The following is a 26,991-nucleotide window of genomic DNA, read 5'->3' on the forward strand; positions in this document are numbered from 1 at the left end:
AATTGCTGGAAGCTCGCAAATGCATAATAATCGAAGTGACGTTTCTAGTGAGTTACCTCATACCTGACCGAAAGACTGAAGAACTCAAAACAGGGGAATAATACTTCTGTGTTAAATCTACCTGTAAAATAGTCGTAACTGCAAATCTTTCTGAAATCCTGCATCATAACCTTCGATGTTACCTGAAGTCCACCTGCATAGAAATGTAACCACATGTCACTGTCAGTGCAGCCTGCACAGGTAAAAAAAAAAAAAATGCTAGAAGCTGCAACCATCACTGGCTTCTTTATTTCACAGCAGAAGTCTAAATCGAGCATAATGCTACACTGTGAAAAATGGTGTCTGGAGACTGCAGTTGCAACCGTGTGACCTCATGATCTCGCAGCACTCAAAGATGACCATCAGCTGTGTCTTCAAAGTAGCTTTGATAAAATGGCAATAAGATGGAGTCGGTCTGCTGTCACTGTTATTGCAAATTTAATGGTCATTAGGCAGTTATATACAGTTAGTTTCAACCAAAACCTCATAGATGTGAAACATGAATTTAGGAATTGTTCACAAATAGTGACATAGTTACAGCAGGATGGTGATTTCACTGTTAAATGATGGAGGAACCTTGATATTATGTAGGATTATAATATTTGGTCGATGTTAAAGAGGCATGATGCAGAGACGTTGTGTTCATCGTTGTGGACCAACTCTGATTGATTGCAACATGTTGGCAGTCTCTGTGTTATTAAATTAGATGCAAACCTGCTTATAATCAGGTCGCCTTTGCAAGGGGATCTGGTTTCTGCAGCGCGTTCATTCAGCTGCCAAAAGAGAAAGAAATTAAATATTTATCAACCACCATGTGTTTTTGTTTTTTCTTCTTTCTAGTTGCAGAGAGTTAGCCGTCATATTTCTACTTGTGTCACTGAGCCATTAGAATGAAAAATAAATTCGGTCGTCCAAATATTCTAAAAATACTAATATGCAAGGGTGGCTCCTATTTAACTTAATTCAATACTTGGATGAAAAAAATGTTAGCATCTAGTCTCTAACTCATTTATAGTATTCAAACTCAAAATAATGATGATAATGGCATCAGTCGCAAAACAACGGAAAACTGTTGCAATATGAAAAGTTATAAATGAATAGATATAGAAAGAAAGGGGAAAACGATGACTGAGGGTCTGAAGATAGTGAAAGTACGCACTCGGCTCTTCGTGATTACCATCCTTAAACATTTAACCGGCACAGAATTGATGGAAAAAAACAAAAACTGAGAGTCAGTATAGCAGAACCTTCTAATCTATGGAGATCTGTTATATTAGCTGCCTTTTGACTACAGTATTATTTTTAGAAGATGGTCACATGTGGGGTTTTTTTTTTTTCTGATATATTTCTGATATCCCCCACACACACACACACACACACACACACACACACACACACACACACACACACACACACACACACACACACACACATATCCCTTTCCCTTCACTGAACTAATGCCCTGCTTTGCTTTTACTAAACCCCTGCTTACTAATATCAATAACTGCACTGCAGCCCCACCAAAAACCCACACTCTGTGCCACATTAGCAGTGCATAATGCACAGCTCTCCATATGTCACTATGTATTGACTCTGTACTGTAGTAATGCTGAATATTTACTGGGATTTCAGTGAATCGGTGTATGTGTGAGTTTGTGTAGTGAACCTGTATGCCGTTTCTTTAAAATGTGATGTGAGTGCAGCCTTACCTGTTTGCTAAATCTGAACGTGTGTGTGTGTGTGTGTGTGTGTGTGTGTTCAGACGGCTCAGACTCTCGGGACAAACCCAAGCTGTACCGGCTTCAGCACAGCATCACTGAGGTCGGCTCAGACTGCACAGACGACGGAGCCATCCAGGTAAACACCCCATTAAAATACAAAAAATTCAAACCGGAAATTATTCAAACTAAACTTTATGAAACTGTATTGAACAGAATATATTTTATTTTCTGTGAACATGTGGTGCATTACAGACTGTAGAATACTGCACTATATAAACTGCACATATTAATGCAAGAATGTCTCTCTTTTTTTCAAAAATACTACATTGCAATTTTAAATTAAGATTTCTGTCTTTCTAAAGCTCTCAGTATTTGGCTGCCAAGTTTTGATGCCGGTGCATCCAAGCACTGATGCAAACCCTGTGGAATTCCCTCACACTCAGTGTTCCCTTACACACACACCGTGTAGAATTAACTATGCAAACATCATGACGTTACTGCAGTTTAAAAAGCTGTCTTTAAATATGATTCAAATGAAAAGCAAAGAGGTGTAGCTGGTGGAGTGAGATGCTGACCAGTGGGGGTTTTTGACTATAAGGGCCATCACACTTGAGCAGCTGCAGCTGACTGTTGTTTGAAAGTCAATCAGGTGAAAATCCAGAGACAAAGTCAGCATCAGGCAGCTGATGATCATTCCAAGGTTAATTTATGATACTTTTACTTGGCCGTCCTGGCTCGAGTTAAACTAAACAGCAAGGGTGTTTAAGCTTGTAGAGAGGGGAGACAGTGCACAGCTCTAATGGGAGCTTGAAGTCAAGTGAAACTGACTGCAGAAGGGTAATCATTTATTTATTTATTTGCCAGAAGCCAGCCCGACTTACAGGTTAAAAGTGGAGTTTTAGCCTGATTCTGCTTATGTAGCTGATATACTTGCTGTGTTTGCCTTCAGCTGCTCGGTCCGGGGATTCTGCCCCACCACTGCAACCTCATGCACAGCGAAGGCATGGTGACAGTGACGCCGCACGGCCCTGACGCAGACACGTTTGTAGACGGGCAGCGCATTATCGAGACGACGATGTTGCGTTCTGGCTCCACCATCCAGTTCGGTTCTGCTCACGTCTTCAAATTCGTGGACCCGATGTTTGACCAGGGAGGGAAGAGAGAACCGGCCATACCGAGGAGCAGACACAAGTCTGGGTGAGGACTGGGAAAAGGGTTTGTGGGTGTCTGAATGCAAAGTTTTCACCTCCAACTCATGGACATCAATTCTTCTTACTATCCCTCCTTCTTCAACCTCTATACACACAGTTTCTCAAAGCCTATCAACAGTAAAGAAAGAATAGGGTGTTATTGTAAATGAAGGGAGGATGAGGTTTGGAGTTGGCAGGCGGAAGCAGAGATGAAGGGAAGGAAAAGTGGGAGGAGGGAGTCTGGGATGGAGAGAGCAGGGAAATGAGAGGAAGAGCGGAGGTCTGGGGTTACGGCAGGCAGGCTGCCCTCTAATCTGATCAACATGGTGTTGGGTGTGGCCTCCTCCTCGCTGGAGTTTCACACACTAACGGGAGAAAGACGGAGAGCATACAAGATAAGAAGAGAAAGGAGAGTGTGAGGAAAGTTAGGGATGAGTGAAGGAAAAGAGAAACAACTTAAAAGTCTTTAATGGATGACTAACACTGCAAGGAAGAGAGAAAGAGAGAAGTCTGTAAGTACCCAAAACACTAACTCACAACTGTGGGTGTATTTCTGCATGAATTAGTTTCTACAAATGATTCAAGAAACTGTCCTCTATCTTTTGTAGCACTCTTTCATAAGCATGTGCTCAGTATTTTCTAAAGCTCACAAGGTCATGAACACATTTAAATTTGTTTTTTAACAATCTAGAGTGTAAAGTTTGCCTCTGTAAGCTTTGCCTTCAGACGAAATAAACCTTAAAATTATTTTGGAGTAAAATGAGCACAACATTTTTGCTTGGTTGAAATTAATCCACCAGCCTGGGAGTGTTTTTTTTTTTTTTTTTATGTGTTTAAGAGCTGGTTTGTTAGGGTTGAGCGCTTGCTGAGCAAACACAAAATTATACATCAGTGCAGCGTTTTAAAAGAGAGCTAATCCTGTATTTAGCTGTGGGCTGTGACTGCTTTCACAACATGTTCCTCAGAGGCTTTGACACAGGTTTGCATTCCAGTTAGAAACTCCCATCAGGTGATTTTGATTAGTAACCTCGGCTATAGAGGAAGACCTCAAAATTCATGTTTAATATGAAAATACAGCTCTCAGTGCTCCACATGTCAGCAGCAAAATGTGACAATAAAATAATTCAGCTTAAAAAAAAGACTCAGGATGAATGAAGTCCACAGACTGTATATAAAAGATCAAAGTAGCCACTTGGTCTTTTATATACAGTCTTAATGTTGGTACTTATGCTGCTCAAGAGTCATAAATCTCTTGCTTGGGCTGTCCCAAACAGCAACACATTATATTTGTCAGACATTTCCATTAAAAATGCTCTAAAAGGCTCCAGGAGCATAGGCATGGTTCAGATCAGCGCAGGTCAGCTACAGCTGTCTGTGTCTGTTGATTCAAATGCTGCCCTTAAGTTTAAGACTTGGCAGGGTCTCATTGGATGAGTTTTACCCAGTGTAGAGGTGTTATGAAGGGAGAATGTATCAATAGAAGCCAAAAAAGGCTGTATTTAGCCAGTTCTGCCTGTCCAGATACAAACATGAGGAAGATGAAGTTAGCTTCCGGGTCATGGATATGTGGATTTTTTTGTAAGTTAAAGAGCTCCATATTTCCCCCAGGGGTTACAGAAAATGTGTGAATATTGAGCTTAAATTTACATTAAGCTTTTTTCGTATCACGATGGCGAAAGGGAACATTTTCCTCATTGCCCCAAAATGGCAGAAAACCGATTTTTATTTTTCTATATAAGCAAGAAGTGCACCTGTATAATCCAATTTCTCAATGGTTCAAATAGTACTTTGGTCATTTTATTAGATTTTTTGTTATTGATCAGCTCCTTTGGGAACTTTTTCAGTTGTCAGCTCAGTTGGAGGCATTGTGAAATGATGTTACCAGAAATGAGAACACTGAGGAGTTATATTAAGACCAGGGATCATTTTGTGCAGCTCAAAAAAGGAGTCTGAAGTTGTGGATGTGGATCCCTGTGGTTTTCTGGGCTGCTTTCCAGTGTCCTACTGCACAAACATACCAGGATACCTAGCCCACAGTCAAGCTGAGGACTCGTCATAATGTTTAGGCCGATTACTGCAGTAGTTTGGCGAGGACTTTTTTTGGCGTGGTTCAGATGATCTTGTAAGGGAATGAGTGTTTGTTCCTTTGATAATCTGCTCCCTCTTAACTTCATCTGTATTCACTGTCAGTGAGTAAGAGAAAAAAATTAATGAAACCGGCCAGAAGCCTAAAAAGGAACTTGAATCTGTATCATGTTTAATTTGAGATCATTTTAAATAAATCATTATCAGATCCTTATGAAGTAATCTCAGTATGCATGACACGGCAGATTCACATTTTAAACACTGTTTTTCATGTTTTATATCAGGATAACAGCCTTTTGTGGTCTGCATGTTTGACCCGTTAGCAGCTGACAGAAGTGCGGTACAGATGCAGGACTACAATAGTACGCTTTCTAAACAAAGAAATGAGGCGAGTTGCAAGAAGACTGTTAGTGAGAAGACGCGAGGTTAAGCAGCACTGTGGTGTGTTTGTTTTGAATTTTCTGTCAGAGTAGAGACTGCGAGAAAAAGCAGATGGTATTGCTGTGTGCTCATACTGCTATGATGCAGTCTTGGTTCTCCTGAAGGTTTCTTCCTCTTAAAAGAGCGTTTTTTTTTTCTTCCCACTGTCACCAACTGCTTGTTTAAAAAGGGTCATTTGATTGTTGGGGGTTTTCTGTACTATTGTAGGGTCTTTATCTTGCAACATAAAGTGCCTTGAGGCTACTATATAAATAAAATTGAATTGAAAGTGACCATTTAAAATGATGGCGTCTTGGAAGACATGCAAGGATGGCAGGGTGAGATGGTGGGCCTCTAAAGGGACCAGCTGAGTTATCAAATAATGGCAGCCTTATTGGTTAGAAAGCTGCATCCACAGATGGTATAAAGATGGACAAAGACTGAAAAATTACACCTTCATTCTTTTTAATGGCCAACAGGACTCAGCTCCTCTGATTGCAGAGGGTTTCTGGTCTAAGTCTAAGTTGACTCTCATCGTCCTATCTCCATCTCTGTAAACATTTTTCATTACTTTAATGCATGAGTCACTGATTTCAGGCCTTATTTTTGTCAAACACTGAATGCATTTTGTAAATTATAGTCATCCTGAGGCTTTTCCAGGGTTATCCAGGGTATGTGTGTGGTTTCACAGTCAGATCCACATCTCGTTCATCGCATCTGGTTTCAAAAAACCAAGACTGCGATAGTGAAAACCCTCATTTTGAGGCTTCATAAAACAGGTGGCATCATAAAACAGGTGGCATCACAGTACAGTACAGTGTACAGTACAGCTAAAACACACAGAAAGCCATCTTTGGTGCTAATTAACAGACCAGAACTGAAACACAAGCTTATTAAATGGTCTGCACTTTAAAACAGAGTTTGTGAAAGGGAAAGCTATCTTTGGAGGCTAAAACATGCTTTTTAATGCGGTGACGTGGGAGCCTGTGGGGTTCGACTCACTTTTGAAGCCAGTCCCAGGTGGCTGTTAGAGGAACTGCAGTTTTTGGCATCTACATAGTATTTATTTTCCGGCTGCGGAGGTTGTGTGGCTTTGAGCCTGATTCACATGACTGTCTGGTTTCTGAGATCACATGACACCTGTCATTGATTCCCACGCTGGGATTTGGGACCATCTTGTTAAAGATGTTAGAATCTGTTTTCAAAAGCTGAAAATGGCAGCATCAGAAAGATTTTAATATTTTATTTGTTTTTACTGGAGTTATGAGTTTGTTTATAATGTAATGTACTTAATTTGACTAGAAATTGAGTTTAAGAAAGAAAAAAACAATCAGTCCACTTTCTCTGTCTATGTTGATGTAGTGGTGCTGGTAATGGTTTAACCTTGTTTGGCTGCTTTTGTTTATTGTGTGCGCGATGGAGATCTCTGTGTCGATGACATGAAGCACTGATGCTTTGTGTTTGTGCTGTGCTCTTTATTCGACTGATGCCTTGCTGTCACGTGGGCTGTGAAAGCAGAAGCCTGTCTTTTTAAACGACTGCTGTCACATTCCTTGTCATACGCGCACACACACACACACACACACACACACACACACACACACACACACACACACACACACACACACACACACACACACACACACACGCGCGCACACACGCACACACGCGTGCCATCCTGGCGTTGCTGTGAGTAAGGACTCGTGGCGGGGCTTCTCTATAACTAATTAGACTGTTATGTAAGGGTGTGCATGCATAAAGCGAGCTATCTGTGTGCAAATATCAGCGAGTCTATTTTACTGCCTCTCACGCCCATCGCTCTCCTCTGTGACGGTAAGTTAGATAAGTGAGCGTGTGTGTGTCTGGGTTTAAGTCTGAGCTCTTGTCGACGTCAGTAATGAAAAGTCAGCTGTGGAGAGCGCAGTTCCTCATCTGAACCTCTGAATGTCTGTGTCTCCCCGCTGAAGCAGCGTACCAGAAACCACCTTCGACCTTCACGGAGACGTCCACAGTGGAGGAGCCCTGCCTACCAGCAAGGTAACACACACATGCACACAGACAGAAAAAGATACACCCACTCATTTTCGTGTGTACACTTTATTCCATTCAAAATTCTCTCTGCTCTGCTTTCTGCTCTTAAACACTATGCTATTAATATTTTTATGTTTGCACCATTTTAATCTGTCTGATCTTTTATTAAGCAGACTGGCTGAAAGTCATCATCATATTTTTGTTTACTGCACTGCTTCTGTGGTGGATTCTCCTTTTAAAGTTAGTTTCAAATAGTGACGTTAGTTTATGTTCATTAATCGCTGTTCAGGCTGCTCTAAACATGCCAATTTTGACAGTTTCTTTTCCCCCTGCTCTGCATGATGCCTTATCTCAGCTATTGTCAACACAGGTGCACAGCTGTCACAGCGAGCACAGAAGCTCCACCCACCTACTATTTAAGCCTTCTTTTTGCAAGGGGGAACAAAACTACTATAGTAACTAGTAGTGGTAGAAGAATTCATAGATTTAAAAATATGGAGCCATTATTATTATGATAATTATGCACATAAATGTCATTTATTTGTATCTTTCAAATTTCTGTTAAATGTCATTTATAGAGTGACAAATCATGACACATCTTAAGGCGTTTTATTTTCAAAGACTATGCACATATTATAAATATTATAAAAACACAATGATTCCACAATCGTCCGTGAGAGAGCAGCTGATGACAAAAAGGAGAAAAATGACTCTCATGGGTTTTCCAAAAATAATTAAGTCTTTTGTTGATTATCGGTGTTGATTTGCTGATCTCCCTTTTTTTAAATGTTTGAAACTCAATACAAAGAAACAAAAACTTGATGAAAAGTGGAAAAAGTGTTGTCATGTTGCTTTTGCTGCTTGTTAGTAGTTCTGCCAAGAAATCTTACTTTAAATCCTACATAACTTTGATTTGTTTCCCCACGCTGCATTTAAGCCTTGTAGGACTGTAGTCAGTATCTTTAAAATATAATAAGGGACTAATTTCCGTATGTTAAGTTTAATTGAAGCTTCTTTTTTTTCTGTGTGTTTTCAGAGCTCAGGAAAGCTGGACATGGAGAGAGGAATGGTCAAACCCATGATCAGAGGAGAGCAGCAGGACAGCAGGTCAGACATGGTTTCCTCCAATACCCTGGATTCTCTTGATCCTCATGCTTATCCTTCTTCTCCCCTCTGTATGCGTCTCCTCTCCTCATGGTTTGAATCTGTCTCATCAGGTCTCTGGATGTTTCAGCCGACAGAACAGAGCTGACTCTTCCAGCCAGCATAGAGTTCAGAGACAACTGTGAGTGTTCACGCATCACTTTCTGCCTCTTCATTCACCTCACTGTGTCAGTGACACAGTCGATAGCTGGAAACTATTGAACCCTTTCAGTTCCTGTCGTAACGTGCTGGACCGACAAACCTGACCTGACCGCGCTGGAAGTAGTGCTGCTCAATAACGGTGTCATGGTTAATGCAGGCAGTTCAGAGGCTTTTCACGTTTTCTCTCACCTCGCCGACCTGCAGCGATGAAAGTCTGAAAGCCATTATAATCATTAAAATCCTATTTGACATTGTGGCACAAAGTCAAGCATGTTCACAGTGGTTGTTGCTCCTCGTTTCTGAGCCTGTTTGTGATATGCTTGAACAAGATCTGCGGGTGCAGCCGGGGTGAATGGGACTGTCATTGCTGCTTTTTGAAGCCAATTGGTTTTATTTGATTTATCAGAGTGTGACCTTCAGCATTGGAGGTCGACACCTCCAAATGTGAGACTGTGAAGTGCCCTCTCTGGGTTGAAAGGCAGATATCTCAGGATGTTTTTCTCGAGACATGACGCGGAAAGGTGGATTTATGGGTCCATAGACCTCAGCCTTCACCTTCACTTATCAGCAGTAATACGGGCATTGTATCAGACTGTTGTAAAAGAGACGTCTATGTATGTTCTAGCTCTCATATTTGGTCATGAGAGCAAGTTAATGAACAATAGTACAAAGTTAAAAATACAAGCAGCCACAATGAGTTTCCTCTGCAGGGTGAGTGAGCTCAGCCTTAGAGGAAGGTTGCAGAGCTTGTACATCTGGAAGGATCTTAGAGTCTTGTAACAATGTCTCAGGAGGTTTTGGGGGCATGTTTATCTGGGAGGAGACCCTTGGGAACTACAATCAATTTATAATCACCACTTAACCCTTACCCAATGCATGTTTTTGAACTGTTGGTGGAAGCTGGAGTTCCCAGAGAGAACCCATGCAGACACAGGGAGAACATGCAGGCTCCATACAGAACGGCCCCAGACTGGATTCAAACCCAGGAACTTATTCCTGTGGAACTTTTTCTGTGAAGCTGGCAGGTTGAAGACCATTTCATGCCTGACTGGCCTCAAAGGGTTTTTATTGTTCTCTCGTGCACTTTGAACAGTGGAGAAGTTTGGGGCTGTGGTGCATGTATGAAAACTGCTAAATCTGGGTGTTTCTGCCTTTACGTGTCTGAGTACATCACAGAGATATATTGAGCTTCATGATTTCCATCTCTGCATTTTTCTGAGCCGTGTTCGAACTGTGCATTCCTGTTTTAATAAAGTAATAAAGTGAAAGTTCTCCTTTTGTCTGCCAGTGTGGAGGGAACCTCAGAGCTGGACTGAGTTTTCCTAATCCCCGGCATTTAATTTTCTAATGTCTCTAGTGAATCCTTTATTTGATGATTTCAGAACTCTTTGTTGCTGTTGGATGTTAAATTCATGATAATTGAGTTCCAGACGGCAGTGCAACGTTTCGTTTCCCACGCTTTTTGTAGCCACGAACGCTTCAAGCCTTTGTCTTCTGTTTATTGACTCTTCTTCTGCTCCGGGCCCGAGTCGATCAGCGTGCACGCTCTGAGAGTGCTACAATATATTTGGCACCGTGTGTGTGTGTGTGAGATCATCTGTTTTCCAGGCAAAAGATGGTTTTTGGTCATAAAGTGGTGGAGAGTCTCCTACCCACAGTCCTCAGGGAGCCCAACCATGTGCTGTAAGAGGCAGAAAAGGTGCAGTTGTCTCATCTTCAGGTTTTCATATGGAGTGTTGTAGCTGCTAAAGTGCAGCTGCCACCAGTTTGGCATCGAGTTGAAACTGAATGACTCTAAAGTGAGGCAGCTGGTTTTATTGGTGTTTTCAACATGACACGCATGTGCAGCCAATATCTGCACCGCCAAAGCGACTGATGCAAACTGCTTCCCACAGCTCAGAGGTGGTGTGGGCCGACACTTTGAACGTGCAGTTTGATTTATTGTGTGCATTCATCTGTGCCTTCACATACACAGATTTTAATGAGAGATAATATATAAAACCTTTGCATTCATTAATTACTATTATCAGCTGTAATGACGAACTGGTATTCCATGAAATAATAATTTAAAAAATCAGCAATAGTGGAAGAGCTAAACAGGTGGAGATTGTAGTCAGAAGGGGCAGGAATGAATGAATGAATGAATGAAAGCCAAAATAAATGAATAGATGAATAAAAACATGAATGAATTGAATAATAAGCTAGAAGTATAATAAATAAATATTATAAAATATTATCATCATTATTATTATTGTTGTTATTATTATTATTATTATTATTATTATTATTATTATTATTATAAAAATAGACAGTTAAGAAAAGTTAAGTTTTATTTATCAGTGAATACAGTGGGGAAAAGAAAAATGACTGATTAAAGCAAAAAGAAACGAGATAAAAAAGAATAAAATGAGAATCCATGAATGAATCTAACATGAATGCATTCATCAATGAATGGCTGAGTGGGTTAAAAAAAAAAACAAAACAAAAAAAAAAAAACTGAATGGATGGAATCAGAATAAATAACAGCTTGAATGAATAAAGCCAGGAACCAGTTGCTGAATTAACTGACAAAACAAGAAATATCTGAATGAAATGATGAATGAAAACACAGGAAACAAGGAAATAAATAAAACTCCTGCTCGCCTCTTTAACACATTTCCGGTGTTTTCTACTGTAGGACTGCGATAAAGTGACTGGAAGTAAAAATGCTCTGTAGTCATCAGTTCAGTTCTCCATTGTTTTGGTGTCTAAGAAGCCTTTAATTCATGTTTTCATAACCCAACTCACCCTTCCTGCGTCAGACTTTGTTGTCTCACCCATACATGCGACCATGACCATGAGTTTGGTTTGTGGGTGATTACTTAAGCTGCAGGTTTATTAATTAATTATTAATTAATCACATGAAATCTGTTACATCCTCTGACAAACGGCGGCTGCCACAAAGATTTTATCGAATGTAATCTCTCTGTGTTCACCCAGCTGAAGACACCTTCCTCTCTGCCATCATCAACTACACCAACAGCTCCACAGTTCACTTCAAACTCTCGCCCACGTACGTCCTGTACATGGCCTGCCGCTACGTCCTGTCGCCCACGTACCGGCCCGACATGTCGCCGTCAGAGAGGACGCACAAGGTCATCGCCATCGTCAACAAGATGGTGAGCATGATGGAAGGAGTCATCCAGGTCAGTAATGCGTCTTTTAAAAGTCTTTTCACTGTATTTTTAGAAGCAGTCGAATCAAATCATCGATTAATTTGCACGTTATCTCGTTCTCATGCTCCTCCTGCTTTTGTCGAATATTAGGTGACGCTCAGCGGTGTTCTTACAAAACTACATTTGTAGTTGTTGTAAGCTGTGTGTGTGTTTGTGTCGAGCAGTTTTTCTCCACAGTTGTGCTTTCGATTCTGTTTGTCCATCACTCAGTGTTACGTGCTCGAGATGTGAAGCCTGTTATGACTTGACATGGAGCTACTGTTACTTAAAATGTCAAGTTTGATGCCGGTCTTGTAGCTGTTTTTTGTAGGGGAGGGAGGCGGTGCCAAAGCAGTAATTTTTAAAGACTTTTTCGAGATCTCCTCCTCTAAATAAAACTGCATAGAGGTATCTGTGTTTAATATTGCGTTAAGACAAACATCTGCAAGAAGTTTTAATAAACATGCTAATAATGCCTGGTTTTAATTGAAACAGTCTGTATGAAAGAGGATTAAGACTTTCACCATCTGTTAAAACTTTTTGTTAACTCCGGGCCATGCCACGTTAAAAACAGCCAAATTTGAAAAATGGTGGAAATTCTTCCTCGTTTTTCCAGCAACTTCAGTCCCTCAATTTTTTCCGTACAAGAGTTAGACACATGCGATTTTCATATTTAAGCGGACTTTAAACCAAGCGTCATATCGCAATGTAGGACAGATAGCTGGGCACAACAAGTTGTAGATTATGAAATCTTTTTACCTACAGTTTGATGGCAAGCTCATCTTCTAGTGTGTTCAAATGTTCTGTAAATTGATCACATCAATCAGTTTCATGTCCTAAACAGGGGTGGGGGAACTTCAGGCCTCTAGGGCTGGTGTCCTGCAGGTTTTAGATGCGTCCTTGATCCAACACAGCTGATTTAAATGGCTAAATTACCTCCTCAACATGTCTTGAAGTTCTCCAGAGGCCTGGTAATGATTGATTCATGGGTGCTGACCCAGTGAGACCTGGAGTTCCCCACCCCTGTCCTAAAAGGAAGAATAAGAGTGAAAAAACTTTTTCGATCCAGCTCTGTATACTCTATAAAATATTTATAGCATGAAGTTAAGATTTTGCATTGCTTAACTAAAGTTATTGTACAAAGTCAAAGATAAAAGTGATCCTTGTTGGGCTAGGTGGGAGCACGATGCCACATATGGAGCACAGGATCTTAGGCGGGGGAAAGTAAACACATAAACACCTACATGTTTCTTTTAAAGCCTCCAGTATCCAGTAAAGCCATTACTGCTTTTATTTGTTTAGCCTGCAGCAAGCTATTCATTGTCTTTGGCATGCAGAAAAGTTCTAAAACACAAGCACAGACTCACAAACGCACACACAAGACTGTAAGACTATTTCAGTCTGTGTGTAGTAGGAGTTCAGCTTTATAGAGTTTCAGGAAAACTATCTTTAGCTACTGACTGAGAGATGTGGGAAGCTTGCTTATAAACTGCGTGTGTGTGTGTGCGCGTGTGTGTGCGCATGTGTACGTGCATGGGCGTGTTTTCAGTTATCATCTGAACATTAATCACTGCATATGAGACACTAATCCAGCAGATCAGGATATTTTTGGAGCATCTTTGGGATGTTTCTCGCCAATAACAGTGCTCGCACTCTCTAATATTTAATCCTCGTTAGTGTGCGGTTACAACAGTGTGCTTCAAACATTTTTATGCAGCTTTTTTTTTTTGTAAAATATAAAACATTCTGTTGTATACCTCGTTCAATATTGTAGTGTTTTCTTTAACATTTTTTCTTTTCCAGCTGACCTCCATCACTTCATTTTTATTGAGGATGGCTTTACATTGTAAACCATAATCATCGTGTGTGCCAAAGTGTATCTGTGTGTCACATAGCTGTCCATACTGTAGCCGTTGACGTGTTTTCTCTCTGTCCTGTGAACGTGTCCTCCTCCTCTTCCTCCTCCTCCTCTTCCTCTTCCTTCCATCCAGGAGATTGCTGAAGGGGATCAGGTAGGATAGCACACCATGATACGGCTGCTAAAGACTCGTCTACCTCTCTCTCCCTGGCTCTGACGCTCTCTCTGTGTCTCATTTTCTTGGGGTGGGTGATGTGGGTAAAATGAATTGCGCAGTGCACCTTATTTTCTGTACTCGCTACTGTTCATGTGAGCTGCACAGGTTAACAATGCCAAGAGCTTTGCAACTAAATACTTTCACTGTATTATCCACAGTTTTCAGAGCTGTTTTTAAGGAACATATTGCAGAGGAAATAAAACCGAGTCGATCACGTTTGCCATGGTGACAAAATACTACTGGATTATAGTATCGTTCTCACTGTAGGTTAATTTATTACTCCCAATCGCAGTAGAAAAAATGGTTGTTGTTGTTGTTATTATTATTAGTGTTAGTATTATATTGTAACTATTAAGGAAAGAAAGATAAATAAACAGATAAATACTTCTGTGTTGAATCGACGTAAAGCCTATTTAAGTGACCGACTCGTGGTCGGCGTTTATATGTGTGCATGGTGTGTCTCCATTGTTGTGCAGTCACTACCAAAACACTAGTTATGGGTGTTTTGATGTTTTTCAAATCTATTCACTGGATTTGAAAAGGGAAGTAGCCAAAAAGTCAAATTAGTTTTGACCTTTTGCTGTTAATTTGTTAGTTTCAGGCAGTTTCCGTAGTGAGGTTTTCTTGTTTCAGTGTCATTTTATTTAAAAATATTTTGTTTTAGTTTAATTTTATTAATTTAAGAGTTAGTTTTTGGCCTTTTAGTTATCATTGTATGAAATGTATATCAGCGGTAAGATACAGGTATTTCAGGTATTTCAATAAAAATGCTGAACTTTTGGAAAGCGGTTGACTCAGTCTTATAGACAAACAATACAAAAACTAAGCATATTTCCTGCTATTATTTTTTCCTAGTTTGTTTTTCCCCAGATCTATTTATAATTTTTATTTTAGTTAATTACATTTTGTTCACACCTATTTTTAGTTTTAATTAACTTAATAACCATGGAGGAGAGTCACAGTCGTTGCGAGCTGCATCAACGTGATGCGTAGTTGTATTTCTAGTGAGGTTTATGGTTACCTACACCATATCACTAACATTATCTGTTAATTTTGCGACAGAGGTTGTCTCGTTGTGAACCTCTGGACTGCTTTAGGGACAGCTTCTGTTTTTCAGATTGTTGTTCGCATCACAAAGCTGGAGACACTGTGCTGCAGTCAACATACATTTTTCTGTAATGCATCACTGTAGGTGGTTCAGTAATCTCATTCTATGTACTAAGGAAACAAATAAGTTGTTATTGCATTGCAAAGCTTCCTCTATATGCATGATGGGTCTTTTTTTTTTTTTTTTTTTTTTTTTTTTTTTTTTGTGCTACTGCCAGCTGATTTCAGTCTGTGTGCAGGGACTGGAAATGTGAACATTACTTTAACGTTATTGCATGAAAGGCCATGGACACAGTGGTTAAATGCTTAGCTCGGTGATTATCCTTAGCTTGAAAGTTGTTTGGTGTTGGCGGTCGAAGCGAGACCTCCACAGAGTGATGATCAGGATAACAGTGCGCATGGATTTGAAGATCTTTTTGATCGAAGCTCGTATGTTAAATTATTTCTTTACCTGAAACCTCGACTCCAGACCAACTGGGTAAAAAAACACACATTTTAATTAAGGCGAATCAGATAACATTTAAGCACTGATGACGTAAAATCACATCGCCAACCTCATCAACCCCTCGGCTTTCCTCTATTAATCTCTGCCCCCTACTTCTCTCTCTCCCTGTCCTACTTTCTTCTTCTCTCTCTATGCTTTTTTTTTTCTTTTTGACCAGCCCTTCATTGTTGCTGCTGCTTCTTTTTCTCCATTCTAACAGAGATGATGTAAAATACCGCCATAATAATGCATCCTACCCACAGCTGGAAAACTAAGCAACAACAGCAACATCAACTTGACTAATTCCATTCAGCTTCCTGGACCTGCCTGGTACTAAAAAACAAACAAACCAAAGAAAAAAACAAAACAAAAACAGAACAAAAACCAAAGCATCCACTTCTCTCCATCATTGCTCAGTCTTTAACTCTGGCATCCATTTTTTTGTTTTGTTTTTTTGTTGTGACCTCACATCTTGCTTCTTTTACTCGACGGTGTGGATGAGAGACAAGTCGCGTCCCTCTGACCTGCTCCACCTCGTCTGCTTCATTTGTCTGTTTGGATGTTCATTTAACGTGTTCAGCCATCCATCTGTGTTTCATTGTGGATGCACTTGGCTCCATCTCTCATTGTCTGGCTGTTCTGAATGAAGGTTTTTTTATTATTATTATTATTATTGATATTATTATTATTCTTTATTTTGTTCTGTTTTCATTTGTTTTTCAAAGGCGGGGATAGATGAGTGCAACGGACCAAGCTTTGCACAATCCTCCCTCCCTCTCTCTCTCTCTGAGCGGTGGGGATTTTAACCAATCAGCTCCTCAGACATCGAGCTTCGTCGTGGTTTAAACTGTGAACTGAGACGGCCGGTGTCTGCCGACCTGATGAATGGGAGAGAAAAGGAGAGGTCACTCTTGTGTAAAACGAAACTATCGAGAGCTCACGACACTTTGTTTGTGTTTACCGATCTGAAAGTGATGACCGCTCTTCTTCTCGACACCCGGTTGGCTTAGAGGGAGGGGTGGGCGAGGCATGAGTCTATCCCTTAAAGTAACAGCTGCTCCTTCTGGCTGCCACTCAAACAGAAACCCCTCTGTCCTCCTCCCTTCTATTTTTAATTTTTAACTTTTTTTGTTTTGTTTTTAACCCTTGAGTCTCCCCTGGACGCTGCTGCTCTAACAACTTGTACCATATGTTTTTCTTCTTTGTGTGTGGTTGTGATTGGTGGATTACAGAAGCAGAAGAACATTGCGGGAGCACTGGCTTTCTGGATGGCCAATGCCTCCGAGCTACTCAATTTCATCAAACAGGACCGAGACCTGAGTCGCATCACGCTGGACGCCCAGGACATCCTCGCCCATCTGGTCCAGATGGCCTTCAAGTCAGTTTGTGTTTGTGGATGTGGGGACCGTAGGTGTAGATAATAAACAGTGTACAAAAGATATAGCCACTGTGAAGCATCAAACAGTGTTTCTATTGGCATGTCATGACAAATCATGACTACACCCTGGTTCATTCTACTTTGTGACTCTTAACAGAAACTGCAATTTACAAAATGTTCATGATTAATTCACTAAGAGATGAAATAAATACCCCTGAGCTCACCACAAAAGTGTTTCCTAGGGTCACAGAGGGAGGAAGCTGTTATCTTTTTGTAGCTGCAGGAGTCGCCCAGTGCTTGCCATTAGAAGGAATGCAGGTTAACGGGGTTGATCCAAGCGAGCAGTACATTACTAACTTTGTCCTAAAAAACAAATGAGTGCATCCAGTTAATGACGTCGCCCCTGTCAAAGTGAGGCCAGGATGATGATGATAGACTTAAATGTATACATGCAAAATAAAGAGAGCTAGAATCTACCTCAAATTTAAGTTCAGTTTTATTAATATAGCGCCAAAAGACAACAACAGTCACCTCAAGGTGCTTTATATTATAAAGACAAGACCCATGATCATAGAGAGAAACCCCAACGATCATACAACCCCCTGTGAGCATGCGCTGTCTTTTATATGCAGTTCAAAGTGTCCATCCAATAATGTAATGAAACCTTTATTAAAGTAACTTGTTAGTATAAAATGGCTGTTAAGAAAGATAGGCTTGCAATTTTATTTCTGTGTAAATTATATTCACTGCCAGTTAGCAGTAATGTAAACTTCTCACTTGCTGTAGAAGCATTATGGAAAATATATGAACACACTGATAATCCACATTTAAATTTCTGAAAGCCTCTGAAAGTGTAGAATAAGTTCAGATGGTGACCTTTGATGTGAACACTGTTGAATGATGTTGCAACAAACTGTATTGTGTTGCTGCAGGTACCTGGTCCACTGTCTCCAGGCCGATCTGAACAACTACATGCCTGCCTTCCTCGATGACCCCGAGGAGCATAATCCACAGAGACCAAAGATCGGTAATGTGCAAACACACAACCACAAGAAGCAACCAAGACTGCTCATGACTAACAGCATCAACTCTGAATTAATTTTGGTGTATAGCCCGTTAAAATGAAGACACGTCCACATGTCATTATAGTTTTTGCTGGAGTTTTCACCGTTTTATGTTAAAATGATTTCCCACTTGTTCGTCACAGGTTGCACACATCTAGAAATTGTTAGCATTACTTTTCTCAGGTTCCTTTGAACCTTGTGAGACTGGAAAAATTATATTAGAAAATCTGAAAAAAAAACATTATTTTACTTCCTAATGGTCTGTCAGGTGTCTTGTTTTGTTTTTTTAAACATGCTTTGGACCTGTCTCTCTTATTTGGGATCTACTTTTCTGCAGAGTCGGTAGCTGCAGTGTCACCTTAAACTCCAAGAATTTTATTTTTTATCAAAACTCTCTGAAGTCAAGAATTTATACAAACATGGAACCCAAGATTGTTCAGCAGATTTCAGAAACTGGGAGGAAAGCCTAAGTTGAACTCTGTAGCTTTTGTTGCACACAGTATTTGTTTGCTTACAGGCCTGGTTTTAATAACCTGATCATATAGCTTCTGGAAACTGTCCATATACTTAACTCACATTTCATGTGGAGGATCATTGCGGGTTGAAAATTCCACAGTTTTCAAGTCAGACGGTGTTGCATCAGGTGAGGAGTGAAACCAGGAGGCGCTTGTCTTTTTTTCTGAGAACGTTGTACATATGTACTGAAGGTTTTCTTCCCAAAATAACACAACCTTCAATCACAAACTCCTCCACTTGTCAGATTTGGCTTCCTCTCAGTTCATTAAGACAATTATAATCAAGCTGGAAGATTGTATTTCTTTTATTCTAACACTGGAAGAAGTGCGCCTATCACAGAGGCAAAAGTACAAGGGCATGTAACTGGATTTCTACTGAGTGATTTTTTTAAAAAACATGCCTCACAAGCCTCAGAGAATGACCTTGAACAATATATAAGACACAGAGGGGAAGATTTTCTCTCACATCCTGGTTTCTCTTTTCAGAGGACGTCCTGCACACACTGACGGGGGCGATGTCATTACTGCGGCGGTGTCGGGTCAACGCCGCTCTCACCATCCAGCTTTTCTCGCAGCTCTTCCACTTCATCAACATGTGGCTGTTCAACAAGCTGGTGACAGATACCGGCTCGGGGCTGTGCTGTCACTACTGGGGCGCCATCCTCCGGCAGCAGCTGAGCCACATTGAGGCCTGGGCTGAGAAGCAGGGTCTGGAGCTCGCTGCTGACTGCCACCTCAGCCGAATCGTACAGGTAAGACGGTAAACAGTAGGAGAGTCTGTGCAGGGGTGTGAGCACATGGTCGCTAAAATTTTAGAGACATTTTCCTCCGTTGTGTCAGTCACACTAATTGGTTTGTTGCATCTTTTTAAAATATCTCCATTTCAAACTTTTCGTACGGGGTTTTGAAAAGATTAAAAAAAAAAAAAAAAATTAATGATATGTTCGACTGATTTACTTGTTGGTTGTGTCTGAAGTTGTCCAAAATTACAGATAAATGAAAGTGTATTTTTCACAGAGAATCACGATTTTACTTTGAAATGTGCCTGAAATATTTATATGAACATATGCTTTTAGATTTTTTTCTCTATATATATTTTCTATATTTTGATAACTGTTTGGTAGTACCCATTTTTTGTTTTTAGGGAATTACGCAGACCTGTCAAAGTACCTACTATTACAGAGTAGCTCCTTTGGGAGAATAAGAGGATCTTGAAGTGACAACTCCCAGAAAGTTGATTCTGTTTATCTGAACTTTGCTTTTTCGGTCACAGAAATGTTTTGTTACTCATCCAAGTGACGACTACTGTCTCAGGTGACTGCAGGTTTCCCCAGTCTAATAAATGGTACATTTGCATAATGATTGAAACCAGCACAACTGACTAACAATGGGCCATTTTTTGCTACGACACCAGGGATTCCCAGAAAGTGGGTTGTGATGTTAGTGCAGCAAGAAGTCAGAAAGAAGCCATTTGTAATTAAAAAAGAAGAAGAAACTGAACTGAAAAAAATCTCAATGTGATTTTAAAAATAACAGGTTTTCCTTCAGTTTCTGACCTATTCTTGACCCTGAACTGTGCTCTATTTAGTCAGAGCACAAATGTGGCCATCAGCTAAAGCTGTTAATGGAGAACCAATGTGAACAAAATTAAGATTAAAATGAGTCAGTGAATCCACATAGAAGGAATCGTTTCCTTTTGTGCGGTGGGCAGAGTTGGGATTGAAAGTTTGGGTGGGCTGCAGAAGGTTTTCAGGATCTCTAAATTGGCTGCGGCAGTCTGAAGTTGTGGAGTAGATGTTTACTACACTGCAGCAATGCAGAGAGAAAATGAAGAGGCTGAAACAAGAAATTAAGAGACCACAACAAGACGTGGAGTTGGACTACCAACCGCTGACTGGCTATTACATCACTACAATCCCTTTTAGCAGCATGAATGCAACCATGAAAAAATGCTTTGAAGGTTTGCAGTTTCTGGAGGATCTCTTCTTGCCCAGAAAGAAACTTGTATAAGCCTCTGTTATAGTAAACCAGAAAAGAAAAATCGTAAAGAGGCAAAAACTCCAAACCCCTGCTCAGGTGCTTCTCTGGGACTCAGCTTCATCAGCTCCGACTGACTCTGGCAAAACAAGCAAACAACCCAACAGCTGTCATCAGATTCTTATTACTGTCTCACAATACTCGCCTCGCCTACAGCCAACCAGTCAACACAACCGCGGAAGTCTCTCATTTTGCGTGCTTGCAGATAACGTTGCGACCATGTGTGGCCACTCTGTTTACATTCAAAACAATAAGAATGTCTTTGATTTACAACACATGTGTTTGTGTCCCCTTCCAGGCCACCACCCTGCTGACCATGGATAAATACTCCATGCAGGATGTGCAGACCATCAATAACACTTGCTTCAAGCTCAACTCCCTGCAGCTTCACGCCCTCATGACCAACTACCACTGTGCCCCCGATGAGCCGTACATCCCGCCTGTAAGACAAATGACGTCTTTAAACCTGTGCAGCGTTTTTATTAGATTAAATTGGATGAAACGGGAGTTATTAAAGTCAAACTGATTTGTAGAAACTATTTAAGCTCCACACCAGAGGTTAGGTTGCCTGATGCGTGTGCTCTGCTGGTTTGTGTGTGTTTAGGAGCTGATAGACCACGTGGTGGCAGTGGCGGAAAACACAGCAGATGAGCTGGCGAGGAGTGACGGCAGAGAGGTTCAGCTCGAGGAGGATCCAGACCTCCAGCTGCCCTTTCTCCTTCCTGAGGACGGCTACTCCTGCGACGTGGTGCGCAGCCTCCCCAATGGCCTGCAGGACTTCCTGGAGCCTCTCCTGCAAAGAGGTAAAAAGTCAAACTATATGTGAATAAGGAATGAAGTCATATTGGAAATATATGAATGAAAGCTTTCAAATAGGTTTATGTTTTATGAGAATGTAAATGACTTTGGTTGAATATGAGCAGATGATTTTTCCCAGGGTTTTTAATTTGTTTTTATTGTCATTGTTTTAAATAAAACCCTGTGTACTTAAAGGAAAACAAACATTAATTGAATTATGTTTCATAACTGTGTTAATCCTGCTATTCTGAGTTTTATGCCTCCTGTTTTTAAAGCTACGAGACGTACAACGAGTTTAAAGATGTTATGTTGGGATTTAAGCATCTTAGAATAACCAGTTAATTCATAAAATAAAGCAGACCAAACAAAAAGCATCAGTAGCTGCTGCTTAAAAATAAGTTTGGTTGCTTTATATGCTGTATTGCTACACTCGACAATTAATGTTTTTTTTTTTATTGTCATGATTTCAGAAAAGCTGCTCTGAAACAAAGGTTATGATCGCTCTACTATCAGTGACATTATTTCTGTGTGTGTCTGTTTCCTCTGGTAGGTTTTTGTAGGTTAACGCCACATCCACGATCGCCTGGCACCTGGACCGTCCACTTCGAAGGAGCTGACTGCGACAGTCACTTCTCTGCTGCCGACAACTCTGAAATGGTACGACGTTCAGTCACTCTCTCGCCACACTGTGCGTGCGTTTATTTATAGAGTTGTGTGTCAGTGCAGTGGGGCATCCTGGGTAAAGTCGGTGCCACAGAGGAGACTCCGCAGGTTTAGTAATGCTGAGTCACAGAGACTGAAGTCTAAAGTAAGTCTGACAGCTAAGACAGCAGAAAACAAGACTAAAACTCTTGGAGCCACAAAGTGGCCGCAGGGTCTTTGATGGCTGCAGAGTGACTTTGGGACACTGCTCTTTTTTCAGCATTTACATTTTCATGCTGCGCTGTTGCTTTGAGTGGATGATCTTCACTTAGATCACATCCAGTTTGCTCTGTATGCTGCACAGACACGTATTCACATTGGCAATAACGATGAGCTGCTCTTTGATCTAATCGGCCGATCATGGCAGCAACTCAGTGCATTTAAGCATGTCAACATGGTCAGGATGACTTGCTGAAGCTCAGACTGAGCCTCAGAGTGGGGAAGAAAGGTGATTTAAGCAGATTTGAGCGTGACCTGGTTGTTGGTGCCAGACAGCCTGGTCAGAGTATTTCAGACTCTGCTGGGATTTTCCCACATGATCATCTCTGGGGTTTACAGAGAATGATGTAAAAAAGCAGAAATATCCAGTGAGCAACACTTCTCTGGATGAAATCGACTTTGAATGCACAAGACATTAAACCTTGAAGGAGAAGATCACACTGGGTGCCCCTCCTGTCAGGTAAGAGCAGGGAACTGATTCTATAGTTCATAAAAAATGGACAGTAAGAGATTGAAAAATCATTGCTGGTCTGATAAGTCTCAATTTCTACTCTGACATTCAGATGATGGGGTCAGAATTTGGCCTAAGCAACATGAAAGCATGGATCCATCCTGCTTTGAATCAGCATTTCAGACTGGTGGTGTCGTGGTGTCAGAGAGGTTTTCTTAGGACTCTTCGCACCAATTAGTACTAATTGAGCATCGTTTAAACACCAGCGCTGACCATGGCCTCAGTGGTACCCATCTTCTGCTGATTCCTTGAACATGACAGTAAGTTGTCTGTACTCATTTGGCCTCCGAAATCACCAGATCTCAATCCAGTAGAGCACCTTTGGGATGTGATGGAACATGAGATTTGTAGCATGGATGTTTTCCAACAAATCTGCAGCAACTGTGTTGTTGCTCTTGTGTCATTATGGACCCAAATCTCTGAGAATGTTTCCAATATGCCAGTTCTAAAGGCAAAAGTGGTTCCTGTAAGGCATAAATACTAATGTGGCTCGTGTATACATTTTAATATTTCAGCTGTATTAATAAACTTCATCTGTATGTTTCTTTTTAAAGACAAAAATGACAATAAGTAGAGGGTTTCACAGAGTTTGTACAAGAGATTCAGGGTAGCTGAGACTAGCAGCCAAAAAAAGGTAAAATTCCTGTGCAGAAACTGAGCTGTAGACAATTTGACGGCACGACTGACATAGTTTGACTATTTTTAGACACGTTTAAACCTGGAGGCTGCTTTGATTTGAGTCCAGAGGTGTGTGTGTGTGTGTGTGTGTGAGACCGTGTCTGTGTGTGGTCTCTCAATCTGAATGCAGAGATTACAGTGACTTCAGAAGGATCTATTTACTTTTCATAAGACACACACCAAGACAAACGCACACACAATTTAATCAACACTAATCACGCTGCTGAAGTTGGGGAGCCCAGAGCAGTAAATGAGAGACTTCTTTTACACACACACACACACACACACACACACACACACACACACACACACACACACACACACACACACACACACACACACACACACACACACACACACAGAGCCACTTCCTCTGTAATTGGTCTGTTTATCCCTACTCTACTATTTCATGACTGTAGTCTCGACAGGCGTCTCACACAACACACACGCGCGGACACACACACAGTGATTAATGGTGTGTGTTCAGGCAGACTGGTGGGTCGAGCTCTGCCTTGTCGACAGTTCTTAAGCGATCATTACAAGAGCAGCTCTGCTCTGCAACCACTTTAGTGTGAAAGATGTGATATTGTTTGCTTTCATATGTATTAAATGTATAAACTGGGTGCTGTGGAATAGTCTGATACTAAATTACAAGCGGAATAAGGAGACCCTGCACTGATGTTTGAGCCCCAGTATGAAAAATGACAGAATATTGAGCTTTATTCAGTTAACGTTCAGTAACAGTTGCCTCGGGGTGCTTTATGCCGTTATGTAAAGACTGAAATGTCATTAAGAAGTCTCACCTGTGTGCAGCACTTGGTAACTGTGGGAAGAAAAACTCCCTTTTAACAGGAAGAGACTTACGTCAGAACCAGGCCTCAGGGAGGGGTGGCAGTTTACCGTGGCTGGTTAGGAAGTGAAGAGAAAGAGAAAAGGATGGAAGACTCCAAAGATATGTAATGAGCTGTGCCGCCTGAGTACGTAATGTCTAATTAGGTTTAAATCGTTGCGACCAGCTTTGAAGTCGGCTTTATGTGTTTATCAGATTTGAGGTGCGGCTCTAAAGTTTTTCCTAAGAGCTTAAAGTCATTAACCTCGTTTGTTTGTCTGATGGATAAACATGGGTATCAATTAAGTTTAATTAATTTACTTGTATTCAGTACAGCGGCGTGTCACACACAGCCTAATTGTGGGCCTGATAATAACCTGTACAGGGCTTGAATTCCTCTGGACCCAAATCAAAGCATCTTCCAGGATTAATTCCTGTGGAAATATCCGCACGGAATTACAGCAATCTAATAATGTTTGGGCCACTGTTGCATTAGTGTGGAACAGCTGGCCAGCTGCAGTCGCTCTCTGCAACGCTACAGGATGTTTTGCTAGCATACACAGAGTGGCTACAAAGGTGTGAACTTGAAGTCGTGAGACAATGACTGCTGGCTAAAAAAAATTTAAATCCACTTCAACTGATGAGGAGAAAGCTGAACACTAAACACGGCGGCATTCCCAGTGAAGTTATCGTTAACAGCGTTAGTCTTCAGGATCCAGATGTGTAACAATAACATTATTAGGGTGGAGCAGCAGTTCAGAGATTCAGACTAACTAGCTAATTTATAATGATGAGACCTTGGCTTTTGTAATACACATACATAGATATGACAAAGAACAGGGACAGGAGACATAAATTACAGCAGTGACGGAAGGTGAGGTAAGAATAGGACAACAGAAAACCTTTAGCTAAGCTAACAAATATTATATCCCCTTAAGTGCTTCTCAGAGAAGCATTTAATGTAATAAAAAAAACATGAAGTTCAAACTTTACTAAACACCTCTCTGAAGCATCCTGATTAGGAAGTAAAGGTTCCTCCTGAAAACACATTTAATGAGTCTGTTCTTTCACTTTACAGATCGGGGTAGCTCTATAAAGGCAAGAAATCTTCACAAGTAAAGTTTTTGGAAGTAAACAGCAGCAGTATTTCATGATTATGATAAAAAAAAAAATCAATTAAAAACCCATAAAATATAATCTGTAATTGATTCATTCATTTTCATTTACAGACATACTTTTCCGTTTATGGAAAGAAGAAATTAGTGACTTGACAAACTGACTTGGGTTGTATTAGAAAGATTAGAATTGGAAGCTTTTATTGATATTATGTAATGTACAATGAAATTGGAGCGCAGCAACAACTTAAGACACAATGAAGAATAAACATTTGATCATTTATGCAGTAAATACAAAAAGTACTAGTACTCAAAGTACTAGGTATAAAAATTGCTACATATACTAAAGTATATAAAAAGTACTAATGGTTAATAAGGTTAGGTAGTCGTGTAACAAATGGTGAGAGTATCCCAAGTATTACAGTGATTTACCAATAATCTAATAACCTAATAAGTCAGGTGAGTAAATTTTGTACTCGGCCTTAATTATTGCACATCCAGAGAAGAGGTGTTGAGGTTTGGAAAGAACCTCTTCCTGAGTCTGTGTGTCCTTGACTTGCCAGAGGGCAACAAGTCAAACAGATGAAGGCCAGGATGTGAGGGTCCTTCAAATATGTCTGACCCTGCTGAAGCAGGAGGAGGGAGGTTTACAGGTCCTGTATGGAGGACAGAGCGCAGCCAGCGATCTCCTGAGCCGTGGCTCTGTTTCTTCCTCCTCAGCACTCTCAGGAAGTGAGGTTGTCTCTGTACCTTTGTAATAACCATTGACAGCCCAGGTGTTCAGAAAGTACCCAGGAATCTGGAACCTTCTCCACACACTGATCATTGATGTAGGGCCACGTCTGCATCAGTGAAGTCGAAGAGGGTTTTTTATTTTTTGTTTGTTTGTTTCAGGGTGTTCTTTGTCAGGTTGTACCTCAGATCTGAACTGTTTCTCTTTATAAACTCAAAGCAGAAAGTTGAATCGGTTTTCTAATAGAAGCCTGATTGAGTGGTATGTAGCTGTAATTTTAGTGTACGAGTTGTTCTCTTGACTTGTGGTTGTTGTTTTGTTTGTTTCTGGGTGTTCCTGCAGTTTGAAGCGCCAGTCAGCGACATGCAGGACAACAACACCAAACAAAAATAGACAATATGATGCAGGCATATTTTTGTATGAGTGTGACATGAGCTTTTGGAGTATCCTTTGTCAGAATATTTTTTCATCATGTGGGAAACCTCGATAGCTCTCTTTCTTTGTTTCTCCCTCTTTCCCCACCCAGTCACCCAGCCCTGCTCAAATGAGCCCTGCTGTGTGTATGTGTGTGTGTGTGTGTGTGTATGTGTGTGTGTGTGGGTAGCCATGAAGTGGTTTTCATTCTTGACTTGGTTCCAGCGACCACAGGTTCCTCTGCGGTCTTCCCCTTTTCCCCTTTATCCCTCCTTCATGCCTTCCCTCCCTTTTCTCATCCCTCCCTCTTTTTTCTTCTTTTTTTTTAACTCTGCATTCTCTCACTA

At 40.8% G+C, this 26,991-nt stretch overlaps 1 protein-coding gene across 14 annotated transcripts in view; it reads left to right on the forward strand.

Moving 5' to 3' along the window:
* The window catches only part of afdna (afadin, adherens junction formation factor a), a 116,780-nt gene that overhangs the window by 49,924 nt on the left and 39,865 nt on the right, over positions 1-26,991 (forward strand). For 10 of the 14 annotated variants that reach the window (XM_039598981.1, XM_039598977.1, XM_039598978.1 and 7 more), the window contains 13 exons: positions 1,802-1,896; positions 2,710-2,957; positions 7,423-7,492; positions 8,523-8,593; positions 8,704-8,771; positions 11,771-11,976; positions 13,977-13,997; positions 16,884-17,029; positions 17,962-18,056; positions 19,095-19,360; positions 20,944-21,087; positions 21,250-21,448; positions 21,994-22,100. In XM_039598981.1, the coding sequence (XP_039454915.1) occupies positions 1,802-1,896; positions 2,710-2,957; positions 7,423-7,492; positions 8,523-8,593; positions 8,704-8,771; positions 11,771-11,976; positions 13,977-13,997; positions 16,884-17,029; positions 17,962-18,056; positions 19,095-19,360; positions 20,944-21,087; positions 21,250-21,448; positions 21,994-22,100 (1,736 nt within the window). The remainder of the gene's footprint in view (positions 1-1,801; positions 1,897-2,709; positions 2,958-7,422; positions 7,493-8,522; positions 8,594-8,703; positions 8,772-11,770; positions 11,977-13,976; positions 13,998-16,883; positions 17,030-17,961; positions 18,057-19,094; positions 19,361-20,943; positions 21,088-21,249; positions 21,449-21,993; positions 22,101-26,991) is intronic. The other 4 variants (XM_039598983.1, XM_039598989.1, XM_031756283.2 and 1 more) reach the window with 2 other exon arrangements.

Source organism: Oreochromis aureus, linkage group 15 (genome assembly GCF_013358895.1).
Source record: "Oreochromis aureus strain Israel breed Guangdong linkage group 15, ZZ_aureus, whole genome shotgun sequence".
NCBI lineage: Eukaryota > Metazoa > Chordata > Actinopteri > Cichliformes > Cichlidae > Oreochromis > Oreochromis aureus.